Source organism: Carcharodon carcharias, chromosome 16, assembly GCF_017639515.1.
Source record: "Carcharodon carcharias isolate sCarCar2 chromosome 16, sCarCar2.pri, whole genome shotgun sequence".
NCBI lineage: Eukaryota > Metazoa > Chordata > Chondrichthyes > Lamniformes > Lamnidae > Carcharodon > Carcharodon carcharias.
The window spans coordinates 75,380,869-75,396,928 of NC_054482.1; the positions used below are offsets into that span (position 1 = coordinate 75,380,869).

Sequence of the window (16,060 nt, forward strand, 5' to 3'; positions counted from 1 at the left end):
AGTGCATAATTACCTTCCCTTTCACTTGTGTAGCATCTTCTTCCTTGGCAAAGGCAGATGCAAAATATTCATTTAATACCTCAGCTATGCCCCCGCCTCCATGTGTAAATCCCCTTTTTGGTCCCTGGTCCTCCTTTTACCACCCTTATACTATTTTTTATGCTTATTGAAGACTTTGGGATTTCCTTTTGCTGTTTCAGTAATATTACCATTTTGCTACCATTAAAATTCTGGACTGTTGGCTTCAGAGGATCAGGGGGAACTGTCTCTTATTTACATTTACGCACCACTGCTGAGGCCTGAACGTTTTACTTGACAGGGAGGTAATGTCAAGAAGCTACTCAGGTTGTGCCGCCATGGCCATTATTTTAGAAGTGAGAACATTCAGGCTTCAGAAGTAACCCATTGCAACCAAGAAAAGTATAGGGACAGAGGAAAAACGGACAACAGAGGGTCAGAGTGAAAGTGTTTTTTACTTATTTAATTTACTTTCAGTCTACCTATTGTATTATTATTATTTTATTTATATATGGACTTGTTCCACGAGTGAACTGAAAACGCAGTTCAACACACAATTTGCTTTGGACCTTCAGTCAGGTCATTCCAGTAAAGCGACGACTTCTGGGCTCCAACTTCAAAGAGTCATACGGACCCGAAATGTTAACTCTGTTTTTTCTCTCCACAGAGAGAGTTTTTCCAGCATTTTATGTTCTTGTTTCATGAAGGAAATATTTACGGGAATCAGACAAATAGAACAATTTCCTGTTCCACAGTGAGGTGCGGATCCGTGCTGAAGCGTCCCTCAGAGGTGCTGGGATGACAAAGCCTGCGGGTTGTCTTGTCAAATGTGCGTTGCGAGCCACGGAGCGTGAGCGGAGAAGAGGAATCAAGACAGCTTTGCTTCCCAAAGCTAGATGTTTAACCGGTCCCTGAGCAACTTTATTTTATTGAGCGGATCATTATAGCGGCGATCAGCCGAGCCAATTTCTCTGACTTTGGTATCAATCACCGGTTCCCCTGAAGCTTTCTAACTTCATTCCTCTCATCGGTCTCAACTGTTTCCAGCTTTTGGGACGGTTTCCGGGCTCCAGGTGCCCGCCGATCTTTCACTCCTGGTTCACCATGAGTGCGGGTTGCAGCGGCTATTATAACATCGAAAACGCCTTCGTTTCCAGCTTCACGTGTCCCAAATCCGACAGCCACTTGGGCGCCAAGTATTGCTGTGGCTTTAATGATATAAAATACTGCTGCGATGACCCCAACAGCTTCTTCCCTTACGAGTACAGCTACATGTGGTGGTTAAGGTAAGAGAAGTCTTGCGATGTGCTTTAAAATACCATCTCCCTTTTTAAAAAAGTCTTTAATTTTTTTGAGCAGCAATATTTAATAAACCCTCATCCAAGACATCCCCTAGGAAACCTTGGCGAATGAACACGGAATCGGTTTTACTGTTGTTAACACTCCTAAAAAAGGATGTGAACTCAAGGTTTGAGCGTCACAACAGCCACATTTGTGATTTACAAATTCAAACAAGAGCCAGTGAGAGTAACAGTCGGTGCAAAGACTCAACTGTAACACCGAATCCACTCCATTCCTCTTCATCGTAATGTGGTCTAAGATTATTGCACATAGAGGTTAGAAACTTAAGCGTGAACCCCACAGAAAAATGGACCAGACCCTCAAAATGGCATGTAAACTCTTGGAGGCTATTCGTGCAGCAACATGTGGAAATGCAGTTTTTGCAGTTTTCAGTGCCACTCTTGGTGGGAAACTGTTTACCTTCGACACCCCCTCTAGTTTTAATTAACGACAGCTCTTTTACATCGTGCGAGACTCACTGCAGAGATTTCCTAGCATCCTGGCTTCCCAAAGGTTCTCTGGAAAAGATGCAGTGGTTTTTGTCCAGGTTCACCCTGAGCAGCTCTACAGGACTCTGTGCTCTAGGGCACTTGGTTGCAAGCAGAGTAAACTTACCCAAATTCATGCAGCTGGCCAACTGGATGGGGCGGGGGGTTGGGGGAAAGTGTTTTAGTGGGGTTTTTATGGCTGTCAGTCAGTCTTTACTTGGTCCTGGCAGAGCCGCTAAACCATACTTCTAGGACTTGAGTCTTGTAAAAGATGTTTATAATGCACAGCCTTGTATTTCGACCCAGACATATAAATCCATCCATGCAAATACACATACGCAGTGCAGACGTTTAAACATTCACCTCCACTGAAAAAACTAAAGAAATGCACACAATATTCTGCTGGCTTTATTTATGGTTTTTTTCTATGCAGAAGTTGGTGAGGTTAAGTTGTATTATAATGTCAAACCATTGTATTTATAATGTTGAACCACTTTCAAGAAGTGTTTTTATGATTATCAGAGTAATGTGGATCTGCCAGTATCATGGCATGGATTCCACAGCAGCCAGGGCAGCAGGAAAACAACCACACAGTTCAGACCTCAATTCCTGGCCTTCAGCCTGTGCTTGTATAGGATATGGGGAATGAGGGGTGGGGGGATAGTAACCATATTATGTTCAGAATAACAGGTCGGCAACTGGAAAGAAAGATTTTTCAGGCTTGAAAGGGCAGCCAGAAAAGATGTTTGCTGTCAATTTTAATATTGCTGACAGGGCACTTCTAGAGTCACTAACAATTTTTTTCCCAAAATGATATTTTATTCATAAAATTATAAAAATACATTATCAAGTTGAAAATTACAGAAAATGCCATAAAACTCGACTTGTCTCCATACAGTGTGTTCCACTCTTAGGTGCCTCTATACAATTGTAATTCTTTTCCTATTTGCCATACACATTGCATGTCAGGCATACAGCCTGGGAAAACATTTCAAATTGAAAATTACAAAAAGTGCAATAGAATGCAACTTTCCTCCGTACAGCATGTTCCTTTCTGAGATGCCTGTAATTTCAATACTTTTGCATTCATATTCATTGTTGGCATATGGCCTGAGGGGTTCTACAAATTTTCCAGCCCCTCTGTGCACTATGGCTGAAAGGCTATAGCGACCTTACCCCAATGCATCTCTGCAGTGGCTTCCCCAAGCTTGAGTGCACCCCTCAGCACATAGTCCCGGATTTTGGAATGTGCCAGTCTGCAACACTCAGTCGAAGACAACTCTTTGCACTCAAAGACCAGCAAGTGTCGGGCAGATCAAAGTAACAATCTCCTTTTAGGTGGAGCTTGGATTCTTTAAAGGCAGCAATACCAGCACCAGTACAGATTATTTATCTCACAACAGTGCAGTTAAACTGAGACTGACATTATCAGAGGGGCCAGTTGAGATATGTTAAAAGTTGTCATGTTGTTGAGGAGTCATGGGAAGTAAATGTTTCATCATCCATGTTGTAATATAAAGATGGTAATGAACTCATCTCCATGTTGTAATACAGAAATGGTAATGAATTATTCCCTTAATTGTAATATATGCATGACAACAAATTATTTTGCCATGTTCTAATATATAGTAGCGCCTTTTTCTCCAATTTATTATATAGGTGTAAGTGAATTTCCTCCATAGATAGATGGTTGTAAATTTTTCCTCATGTTTTTGTATATAGTAGATGACAGTGTATTTTTTCTGTTTTGTAAAATAGATGGTAGTTAAAAACCTTGACGTTGTAGCATAGAGATGGTAATGAATATTTTCCTGTGCTATAATATTAAAATTGTAGTGAATAACCCCCATGTTGTAATATTTAGATGGTAATGGATTTCTTCTCCATGTAATCCACTGTCCAAAATAGCCTATTAAATTTGCACCTAAGAATTAAATGCCTTGAAGCCCCATTGCAAATTAATTTTTAAAGTGTACCTGACTTCAGTTACACAAACAACAGGAAAAATACACCCGACAAGAGTAAAGCTACAATCACAGATATATTCTAAATCACTAAATTGAAAGAATTTTTTATCGCTACAAGCACTGTATATTTTACCATGCATGAAACGTACTCATTGGATCAAAATCCTGAAGCTGTTGAGCAAAATTGCTTCATTTTTATATTTTTCAAGTCTGCTCTCATGTTTTGCTCAGGTTACACGTTCATGCTTGATAGCAAATAACCAGGAGCATTTTCTGTCTCTGCCTTCCTCTTTCTATATGTTTGTTTTCTTCTGTTTGTTCTCCCTCTTTTTGTCCTTTGTATAGCCATATTCTTCCACGTTTTTGCCTGTGACTACATCTTTCCTCTGACTCTGATTCTCACTGTTTGTGTTATACCCGAGGTTCTGTTTTCCTTTCTTTGTGGCCCTCTCTCTGTACACTTATCAATCTCACTATCTGTCACCATGTTTGTCTGTGTTTCTCTTTCTTGGTTCATGTTGCTCTATGTATCTGTGTCTGTCTGCCCCAACTGTGAATGTCCTGACTGTTATGACGTAACTTTGGTGGGCTAGGCTTTGGGAAAATTTGGCGGAGTTGAAAGAGCTGTATGTCACGTACTTCTGCATTCTTCCATAACTTGGTCAATAATTTTTTTTCACTTCAGTTTTCTGAAATCCATCTCCAAGGCTGTTGAAGTCAGTCAGCAGTCTCAGGTGTGAATATCAATCTTTCGGAAATATCAGTGGCTCTGTTTCTAAATGATCCTGAAACTCTGCATGGTACTCCTATATCTGAAATCTTCCATGATATCACATACCGCTGAATGGCATTTTGCAGAGCAGTGAATCATTGCCCAGCTGTATATTTCCTGTTTACATTGTGCTTTACAATTAAGGATGCAAGTGGCTGCTATGCTTGTTGATGATATCCATGAGGTTAGAAGAATAAAGTGACTTAGCAAGACCTGCAGCAATGCCATGCCGGCATTCAAGAGTAGACTGTGTTCAACTACCACCTCTGCCTCTTTCTTACTGTTACAAAGCTAAAAATACTTACCTAAATCAGCAGTCGCAGTTGAGGAACTACAGTTCCCAGTTGACCTCGGACTTTCTGCTCATGCGCCAGTCAGGAAATGGCAGCGCATGCTCAGTTTGTGTTGCTTCATATAGTTCGGGCTTTTCACGCATGCTCCGACTTGGAAAGGACCGCATATGCGCTGTCAGTCCTTTTTACATTCTTTAGTTTGGCAACCAGTGCTGTGTACATGTGCAGAAGAAAAGGAAGCAAAGAAGTCAAATGGTGCAAAACTGCGAGTCAGCTAACCTGAAACCAGATTGCCATTCTGGAGGAAGGTGTCCCAGGGAGCAGGACACGGGGAGAGGGACAGGGAGCAGGTTCCAAACCAGAGAATGGGACAGAAAGAGGTCCCAGAAGAAAGCCCCAGGCAGAGACAAAGACAAGGATCAAAGATAGATCCCATTGTGTCAAGATAAATGACAGGAGCAGAGAAAATGGCTCCAAGTTAAAGAAAGAGCTGTGGGGAATAGACTTGAAGCAAAGTGGGCTCAAGAGAAGCGCTGAAGACCTGAAAGGGCAGCCAAAGATTTGTGTCCCCATGTTGCAGACCAAAAGAGCAAAGGCACCCTTTAGATGCGCTGGTGTTCTGCTTGCATGGCCAAGAGTCTGGGGTGTGCTTGGAAGGTGAAACATGAGTATACTCAGAGAACAGGGGAAAGGAATCTTTGAAGGCGAACTTTAAATCCTGGAGGTATATTCTTGTTGGAACCATCCGAGTGGGAGTGATCTTTGGAGAGAATTCCGAGGTGAGTTCTTTAAATGTAGAAATTGGAAACCCTCATGAGAAAGGCAGAGTTTTAGGGAGTTGGTTGGTTCATGGTGTGTCAAACTTCTCTGTGGGTTGTTGAGAAATGCATGGAATCTACTTTGGTCACATCTGTCATTTACTTTGGAGTGTGGTGTGTCTGACCACAGTTCTCCAGTTGGTTCACATTTACCATCTGCTTACTCTGAATATTAGACAGATATAAGACAGATAAGATAAATTGTTTTATCTTTCCAAATTTGTATGTGTCTATAAAGATATAGCTGGGGTAAAGAAATATTGGGAAATTGAATCATCTTCTTGTATTTGTATTGAGATCTTTCCAGCCTTTTTGTCTGGTGTAATATAGTTCATATTTTCTTGTTTAAGAAATGTTTTATTCTTTGTGTTAAAGGTTCATCAGCAGATTCCTGTGAAATTGTTCAGTAACTTAACTCCATTGTTTCTAAAAAAATAAAAGTTAGGATCTATCAAGCCAGGTTTCACCCAGGGATCTAACTTGTCCAATATTAACATCAGCTGGAATTGTAACACTTACTTATGAAAGGGGAGTCATTCTATACTTCCTCTTCTAAATCACCATGATCCTCTGGAATCAATTTCTCCGGATGTGCTTGAACTAGTGGTGATGTAGAATACTGTTGTGAAATGCACCAATTTACTGAATCTGCGTTGTGATACATTTATAACAAGAAGGAAATGAAGCATACTAGTTAAATGCACATTGTTAAATATGTGTTTATTTCTGCGCCGATACTATGCTGCAAATGTTATAGTGCTGTGTATAGTCACTGTTGAATTGCATTTGTCCATGATTATTATTACATAAGCCTGGAGTGAATTCCACTTGTCCTGCTTGCAAACCATTTTATGCTGTGGGCAGCTGCATAGTTGATGGCCCCACTGATATTTCCGTTCCTCATCTGTAATCTGTATCTTCCTTTGAAGGCTGCTTTTTTTTTATTAATGAGACGATTAATATGGATTGAATGAGGGACTATTTTGTGCAGTCTATTTTAACCCAAATCACATTTTTATAGCTAACCAATGTAATAGCCCTGACCAACAAAAAGTTTGTGATAACTGACAGGGAGAGTGGAGTACTGGTAATGTTACTGAACTAATAATCCAGATGCCCAGGCTAATGCTTTGGGGACATGGCAGCTGGTGGAATTTAAATTCAATTAATTAATAAACCTGGATTAAAAGCAAGCCTTAGGAATGGTGACCATAAAACTATCATATTGTTGTAAAAACCCATCTAATGGGTTACACTAATGGGTTGTGTGGCACCATCACCGTGCTAAATAGGGTAGATTTTGAACAGATCTAGCAGCTCAAAACTCAACATCCATGAGGCACTGTGGGCCATCAGTAGCAAAAGAATTGTATTTAACCGCAACCTGTAACCTCCTGGCCTTGCATATCCCTCACTGAATCATTACCATCAAGCCAAGGGATCAATCCTATTTCAATGAAGAGTGCAGGATAAAGGTTAGGAGGAGCACCAGGCATATCTAAAAATGAGATACTAGCCTGATGAAAATACAACAGAGGGCTACTTATATGCCAAACAGTGGAAACAGCATGCAATAGACAGAGCTAAGTGAATCCCAAACCAACAGATCTGATCAAAGCTCTGCAGTTCTGCCACATCCAGTCAAGAATGGTGGCAGCCAATTAAACAACTAACCCCAGGAGAAGGTAATTCCACAAATATCCCCATCCTCAATGTTGAGGAAGCCCAGAACATCAGTGCAAAAGATAAAGCTGAAACATTTGCAACCATCTTCAGCCAGAAGTGCTGAGTGGATGATCTATCTCAGCCTCATTCAGAGTTCCCCAGTATAAAAACATACATATGAACATACATATTAGGAGCAGGAGTAAGCCACTTGGCCTCTTGAGCCTACACCATTCAACAAGATCGTGGCTGATCTGATTATAACCTCAACTCCACATTGCCACCTACCCCGATAACATTTCACACCTTGCTTATCAAGAATCTATCTAGCTGTGCCTTAAAAATATTCAAAGACTCTGATTCCACCACCTTTTGAGGAAGAGAGATCCAAAGACTCATGACCATCTGAAAAACAAAATTTCTCCTCATCTCTGTCTTAAATGGGCAACCCCTTATTTTTAAGCAGCGACTCCTAGTTCTAGATTCTCCCACAAGAGGAAACATCCTTTCCACATCAACCCTGTCAAGTCCCCTCAGGATCTTATATGTTTCAATCAAGTTGCCTCTTACTCTTCTAAACTTCAGCAGATACAAGCCTAGCCAGTCCAACCATTCCTCATAAGACAACCTTCCTATTCCCGGTACTTGTCTAGTAAATCTTCTCTGAACTTCTTCCAACGCATTTATAACCTTCCTTAAATAAGGAGGCTAGTACTGTTTACAGTACTGTAGATGTGGTCTTAATAATGCTCTGTATAACTGAATCATAACCTCGCTGCTTTTGCATTCAATTCCCCTCGCAATAAGCAATAATATTCTATTTTCCTAATTACTTTCTGTACCTGCATACTAATCTTTTGCGATTCATGCACTAGACCATCCAGATCCCTTTGCATCTTAGAGCTCTATAACCTTTCACCATTTAGATGATGTGCTTCCTTTTTTTCCTTCCTGCCAAAATGGATAATTTCACATTTTCCCATATTATACTCCATTTGCCAGATCTTTGCCCACTCACTTAGCCTATTAGTATCCCTTTGTAGTTGCCATTTATTGTCTTCACAACTTATTTTCCTACCTATCTTTGTGTCATCAGCAAATTTAGCAACCAGACCTTTGATCCCTTCATCCAAGTCATTTATATAAATTATAAATAGTTGAGGCCCCAGCACTGATTCCTGTGACACACCACTCATTACACACTTGCCAACCAGCATCACAGATGCCCGTCTTAGGCCAAATTGATTTGCAATTCTAGAGGTGAGGTGAGAATGACTACCCTTGACACAAAAGCAGCATTTGACCTAGTGTGGCATCAATGACCCATAGTAGAATTGAAATCAATGGGAATCAGGGAGAAAACTCTCCACTGGTTGGAGTCATACCTAGTACAAAGGAAGATGTTGTGGTTGAAGGAGGCCAATCACCTTAGCCCCAGGATATTACTGCAGGAGTTCCTCAAGGTAGTGCAGGAGAGCAGCTTGATAGAGTGAGAAGTTGGGAGTTTAGTGAGTGAGGGAGTTTGGTGAAGAGGGGAAGGAGGTGCTCTTTTCCTTTTCTACCTTTTTCAGTCTCTGGTATATAGTTCTTACTTTGGTACAAAGGAGGGAGCTGATTGGTTAGTAACTGGTAAGTTATTCTACTTATAATAAATAGTTCGTAAAGTTAAGGTATGGCAGGGCAACTTAGGCAAATGGAATGTGCATCTTGTGGCATGTGGGAAATAATGGATGCACCATGTGACCTAGACAAACACATCTTCAGGAAGTGTTACTGGCTGAAGAAGCTTGGCTCCAGAACTCGAGCAACAGTTGTAGTCACTGTGGTGCATCGACGAGGCAGATAACTATGTGGATAGCACATTTAGGAAGGTTGTCACACCACAGGTTAGGAGCATTCAGGCAGAGAGGGAATGGCTGATTGCCAGGCAATCCAAGAATTAGGTAGGTTATGCAGGAGTTGATCTCGCTTGCTAACTGGTTTTCTATTTTGGATACTGGTGAGGGCAATGGGTTCCTCACTATGCTAGTGAGCATAGGAATAGGAGAATTGAGAGATTGAACATGAGACTGGAGAATTAGTATAGGCATCAGATTTCTGAGGCATTGGGACCGGTTCTGGGACCTGTACAAGATGGATGGTTTGCACCTTAGAAGGACTGGGACTAACACCCTTGCAGGAAGATTTGCTAGTGCCGTTGGGGAGGGTTTAAACTGGATTGGCAGGAGAATGGGAACCTGAGAGAGAGGTCAGATTGGAGGGAAGCAAAACTAGTAACAGGAAGTAGAAAAGTAGTAAGTGAAATTAGAAGGCAAAGCGAAGGCAAGCATCAAATAGGATCAGAATGCAGAATAATGTTAAAAAATCAAAATTAAGTGCACTATATCTGAATGCACAAAGCATTCACAACAAGGTAGATGATTTGAAGGCACAAATAGTGGTAAATAGGTATGATTTAGTTGCCATTACAGAGACGTGATAACAGGGTGACCAAGCCTGGAAACTGAATAATCAAGACTATTCTTCATTTAGGAGGGATAGGCAAAAAGGAAAAGGAGGCAGGATAGTGCTATTAAAAAGGGACAAGATCAGTACATTCATGAGATAGGACTTTAAATTGAAGGATCAAGATGTAGAATCAGTTTGGGTGGAGCTAAGAAACAACAAGGGGCAGCTAACATTGGTAGGAGTTGTTTATAGGTCACTGAACAGTAGTGGTAATGTTGGACACAGTATAAATTAGGAAATTAGAGCTTCATGTAACATGGCTAATATAATAATAATAATGGGTGCCTTTGATTTACATAAAGACTGGGTAAACCTAATTAGCACCAATACTGTGATGAAATCCTGGAGTATGTACGAGATGGGTTTGGTATGAGATGGGACCAGTACGTTGAAGAACCAACTAGGGATTGGATTATTTTAGATTTAGTATTATGTAATGAGAAAGGGCTAATTAATAACCTTGCTGTAAAGAAATCTTTAGGAAATAGTGACCATAATATGATAGAATTTTACATCAAGTTTGAAAGTGATTTAGTTCTTTCTGAAACTAGGGTCTTAAATCTGAACAAAGGAAATTGTGGAGGTACAAGGGGCAGGTTTGCTGTGATGGATTGGGAAAATACACCAATAAAATTGACAGTAGACAGGCAATGGCTAGTATTTAAAGAAGGATTAGATGGTATGCAACAAATATATATTCCTCAAAGGCACAAAAACCCAACAGGAAGGGTGAATCAACTGTGTCTAACAAAAGAAGTTAAAGATTGCATTAGATCAAAGGAAGTGGCTTATAAGGTTGCCAAAAAATGGTAAGCCAGAGAATTGGGAACAATTTAGAATCCAGCAAAGGATGACCAAGAAACTGACAGAGAAAGGGAAAAGAGGATATCAATGCAAGCTAGTGAGAAACATAAAGATAGACAATAAAAGATTCTTTAGGTATGTGAAAAGGAAAAGATTAACAAGGACAAATATGAATCCATTACAGGCAAAGACAGGAGAATTTATAATGGAGAATAGAGAAATGGCAAATAAACTAAACAATTACTTTGTGTCTGTCTTCACGGAGGAAGATACAGAAAAATCTCCTAGAAATACTAGGGAAACAAGGGACTTGTGAAAGGAGCCGAAAGAAATTAGTATTAATAAAGGTGTAGTACTTGAAAAATTAATTGGGTTGAAGATTGATAAATCCCCTGGACCAGATGAGCTACATCCCAGAATGTTGAATGAGGTGGCCATAAATGGTTATCTTACAAAATTAACAGATTCTGGAAAGGTTCCTGCAGAACGGAAAGTAGAAAATGTGACCCAATTATTTAAGAAGGGAGAGAGAGAGAAAGTGGAGAACTACAGACCTATTAGTTTGATGTCAGTGGTAGGGAAAATGTTTGAATCTATTATAAAGGATGTGATAACTAGATACTTAGAAAATAATGATATGATTGGGTGGGGTCAACACGAACAAGGAAATCATGTTTGACAAACCTGTTGGAGTTTTTTGAAGATGTTAAAGGAGAACCAGTGGATGTGGAGTATTTTTTATTTTCAGATGGCTTTTGCTAAAGTCTCACACAGGAGGTTAGTAAACAAAACTAGACCACATGATATTGGTAGCAATATGCTGGTATGGATTGAAAATTGGTTAACAGACAGAAAACAGAGGGTAGGAATAAACTGGTCATTTTCAGGATGACAGGCTGTTATTAGTGGGGTGCCACAAGGATCAGTGCTTGGGCCACAGCTGTTCACAATCTATATAAATGATTTGGATGTGGGAACCAAATATAATATTGCTAGATTTTCTGATGACACAAAACTAGGTGGGAATGTAAGTTATGAGGAGGATGCAAGGAGGCTTCAAGGGAACTTGGACAAGCTAAGTGAATGAGCAAGAACACGGTGGATGGAATATATTGCGAATAAGTATGAAGTTATCCACTTTGATAGAGAACAAAACAGAAAAGCAGAGTATTCCTTAAATGATGGGAGGTTGGGAAGTGTTGATGTCCAAAGGGACCTGGTTGTCCTTGTTCATGAGTCATTAAAAGTGAGCATGCATGTGCAGCAAACAGTTCGGAAAGCAAGTGGTATGTCGGCCCTCATCATAGGGGGATTTGAGTAAAGATATCTTGCTGCAGATGTATAGAACCTTGGTGAGACCACATCTGGAGTGTTGTGTACAGTTTTGGCCCCCTTATCTAAGGTAGGATATATTTGCTATAGAAGGAGTGCAAGGGAGGTTCACCAGTCTAATCCCTAGGATGGCAGGATTGTCTTATGAAGAGAGATTGAGGAAACTTGGCCTGTATGCTCTAGAATTTCAAAGAATGAGAGGTGATCTCTTTGAAACTTATAAAATTCTTACAAGGCGTGACTGGATAAATGTAGATGTAGATGAGATGTTTCTCCTGGCTGATGAGCCTGGAACAGGGGACACAGTCTCAGAATAAGGAACAGGCCACTTAGGACTGAGGTGAGGAGGAATTTATTCACTCAGAGGGTGGTGAATCTTTGAAATTCTCTACCCCATAGGGCTGTGGAAGCTCAATCATTGAGCATGTTCAAGACAGGAATCGATAGACTTCTAGATACTCATGACATCAAGGGATGTGGGGATTTGGCAAGTTGAGAAAGTGGTGTTGAGATAGATGATCAACCATGATCTAACTGAATGGTGGAGCAGGCTTGACGAGACAAATGGCCTACACCAGCTCCTCTGTTCCTAGTGTTCTAGGCCCAATCATCTACAGCTGCTTCCTCAATGACCTTCCCTTCATCATAAGGTCATGACATAAGGGATGTTCGCCGCTTATTGCAGTCTTCAGTTCATTTTGCAACTTCTCAGATAAAAAAGCAATCCGTGTCTGTATACAGCAAGACTTGGACACCATTCAGGCTTGGGTTGATAAGTGGTAAATAACATTTGTGCCACACACGTGCCAGGCAATGGCCATTTCCAGCAAGAGAATGTCTAACCGCCTCCCCTTGATATTCAGTGGCATTGCCTTTGTCGTGTCCTCAATCATTAACCTCCTGGGAGTCATCATTGACCATTGGACCAGTCATAAATATTGTGGCTACAATAGCAGGTCAGAGCCTGGTTATTCTGCAGTGAGTAACTCCTCCTGACCTCCTGACTTACCAGCTTGCCCACCAGCTACAAGGAGAATTCAGGAGTGATGGGATACTCACCATTTGCCTGGATGAGTGCAGCTCCAACAACATTCAAGAAGCTTGACACCATCCAAGACAAAGCATCCTGCTTGATTGGCACCCCATTCACCATCTTAAACATTCATTCCCTCCACCAGTGGCGCACAGTTGCTGCAGTGTGTACCATCCACAAGATGCATTGCAGCAACTCACCAAGACTCCTTTGACAGTATCTTTCAAACCCACAACCTCCATCTCCTAGAAGAACAAGGTGAGCAGACATATGAAAACAACATCATCTGGATTTTCATGTCCTGTCACACACCATCCTGACTTGGAACAATATCATTGTTCTTTCATTGTTGCAGGGTCAAAATCCTGGAACACCCTACCCAGAATTATTGTAGGTGTTCCTACACCACACAGACAGGAATGGTTCAAATAGGTTCACCACTACCTTCTCAAGGCCAATAATGATTGGCATTAAATACTGGCCTTGCCAGAGATACCCACAATCTATTAACGAATGAGAAAAGGAATTATTTATGCCAACACCCCACTTACTGTCAAAAACAACCCTAAAGGGTAAAGAGGATATTTTTGGATAGAGTCCATAACTACGCTGTAAGAAATTGGGGTCTTGAATAAATAGATATTTTCTGCATAATTTAACACCCTCTAAAAGGTTTTCTAAAAAGGCAACACTTTTTAAACAGTCTGTGGAAACAGTCAAGGTCACTTAGTTCAAGTTGTCATTCCTAAGTTACGATGGCATCTTCTGTACCCCCTTTTTGATGTAATTGTTTAAAAAGGACCAAGATATGACCCTCAGCAAGATCCGCAAGGAGGGTGGTAACCACCCTGACGGTTTGAGTACCTGTCCTACAGCCATCGGTCAGAATAGTTAGATAGGTGATTGACACTGGGTAAGCTACCAGCCCCCCCAAAAGGGTATATAGATTGGTGTTATACTGGTGAGGGGTTGAGGGACTGCTGAGGTGCTGGTGAGGGGGCAGCACTCATTGGGCAGCTGCCTTCTTCAGATGGATGATGGACCAGAGGAGGATGAAGATCGAGAGATCGAGGGAAGAGTTTCCTAACACTTCGACTAGAGAGCAGCACGTTGTTATCACAAGCTGTTACGGGTTGTATACTTTTTTTTCATCTAATTAGTTAATATATTATATGTAAACTGTTGTTTCTTAATGAACTCAATGAACTATCTTAAAATTACTTGTGACCAGTCGACTGCCTATTTCGGTGTCTGTGGTCCGGAACCTCGAAATCCTATAGTTGGTATCAGAAGTACAGTAGTCGGGATTGACTTGGAATTTGAGAAGCAACAGTCTTAGTTTGTAGTTAATCGTGATTATTAAGTGAAGCCAGGAGTCACATGGCATTGGTATATGCTAGAATGCGACTGATAGACAGTTTGACAAGGAGACAGGAGCATCAGGAGCGAATGATGTCCTGGGAGCTGTAAAAGAATATGACAGAGTTTACGGGTGTATCCTTGATGGGCTTTCTAAAGGTTCAGAAAGGAAACAGAGAGTTGGAGAAAGTCCGGAATAAATTAGCCTACAGTGCACATCTGTGTGCCTTACAGCTGAGTAAAAAGTATAAGGAGTTAAGGGAACTGGTAGTTAAGTTGCAAAAGGACACTGATGACTGGCAGGAGAACGCGGCTGTTCTGGACAATCAATTACACTGGGAACAGGAGGCACATGATAGGGCGTGTTGTGCTAAGAAAAAACTGATGCAAGACTAAACATTGGAACAATTTGCTGAAATAATTTAGTTGAAAGCACTTCTGTTCCACCTCTCCTATGTGATAAGGGAATGCTGATGTGTGGGTTAACCAAGCCAGGCCAAGGACAGAGGTGGTTGGGAATGCTAAAGAACCATCCGCTGTGACTAGAGAAGAGGTCACAACCTTGCACCTTTCCCCAGGCGAGGTTAGGGCACTAAGGGAAGAGAACATTGATATTCACAAGGTCCTAGTTAGCATCATACAAGTCCCCACCAAAAGCCCGAGTGTGTTTACAGAGAGACCTGACTCCTGCACTGTCACCCTCCACTATCCTTATGCCGACCCTATGAGCGAGTACTTCTGCCCAGCTGACAGTATACCATACATTCGAGTTGTCATTGCTAAAGCAGGGTGTTGTTCTCAAACATCAAAGATTCAAAAAATTGACATCAAGGAAGGAGCTGAAATGTTTAAAATTCAAACTACATGTTTTACTGACTTTAAACTGCTGAGTGCCTGTTAATTAAAAAAAAATTTCAAACTCTACTAGTATACACCTGTGAAGGCTGGGTCATTCCCCAAATGTAAAGATAAGTCTGCAGTTTGGCAGCAATCCAATTTGAACTTTTCAAAACCATGAGTTAACTAAACTGCTAGAATTCAAAATTACAGACACAGTTACTGACTATATCTTTCAAATTTGGTTAAGTAGCAAACATAGAAAATTGAAATTTGTTTTAAAGGAGGGAAAGATTCTGTTCCTTTTCTAGAGTCTGTGAGGCTGTTGTGTTGACTTTTTTAAGAAGTGACTGAGACAAAATGCTAACAAACTTTCAAAATAATTGGAATTCAAGTTGGAGACAACAAAAGGATTTAACAAAACAAAATTAAAGTGGAGTTTGGTTTCTGATCAGAGAAGCTTTTAAAAAAATTATATAAAGTGACGCAGTTGCATGCCCAGTTTTCTCCGCCCATCCCACCACTTGAAACAAGCTGCAGGGTTAACTCTTTCTGCTGGCAGCTGCTTTTTAAAAAAAAACTCATCACACAACCTTCGGATTACTAAATGTATAATGGACATTATTAGATTTTATGTTTCTAGATTTACAGATACGATTGGACATATTAACCCATTGGGCTCCTGGCCAGAGCCACAATGGATTGTTTGTGTTTTCTTAAGCAGGTGATGATGGTTTTCAGCTCTGAGTGAACCCAGCAATTTTGAAAATTAAAGCACAGCAAAAATATTTTACCTTTCAGAGACTTGGGCTTCACCATTCAGGC

At 40.7% G+C, this 16,060-nt stretch overlaps 1 protein-coding gene across 1 annotated transcript in view; it reads left to right on the forward strand.

Annotated features, from left to right (window-relative positions):
• The first annotated feature begins 1,122 nt into the window (after positions 1-1,122).
• Positions 1,123-16,060, forward strand: part of LOC121288813 (protein shisa-like-2A) — a 39,808-nt gene continuing 24,870 nt past the window's right edge. The window contains exon 1 of the mRNA XM_041207557.1: positions 1,123-1,304. Coding sequence (XP_041063491.1) covers positions 1,123-1,304 — 182 coding nt within the window. The remainder of the gene's footprint in view (positions 1,305-16,060) is intronic.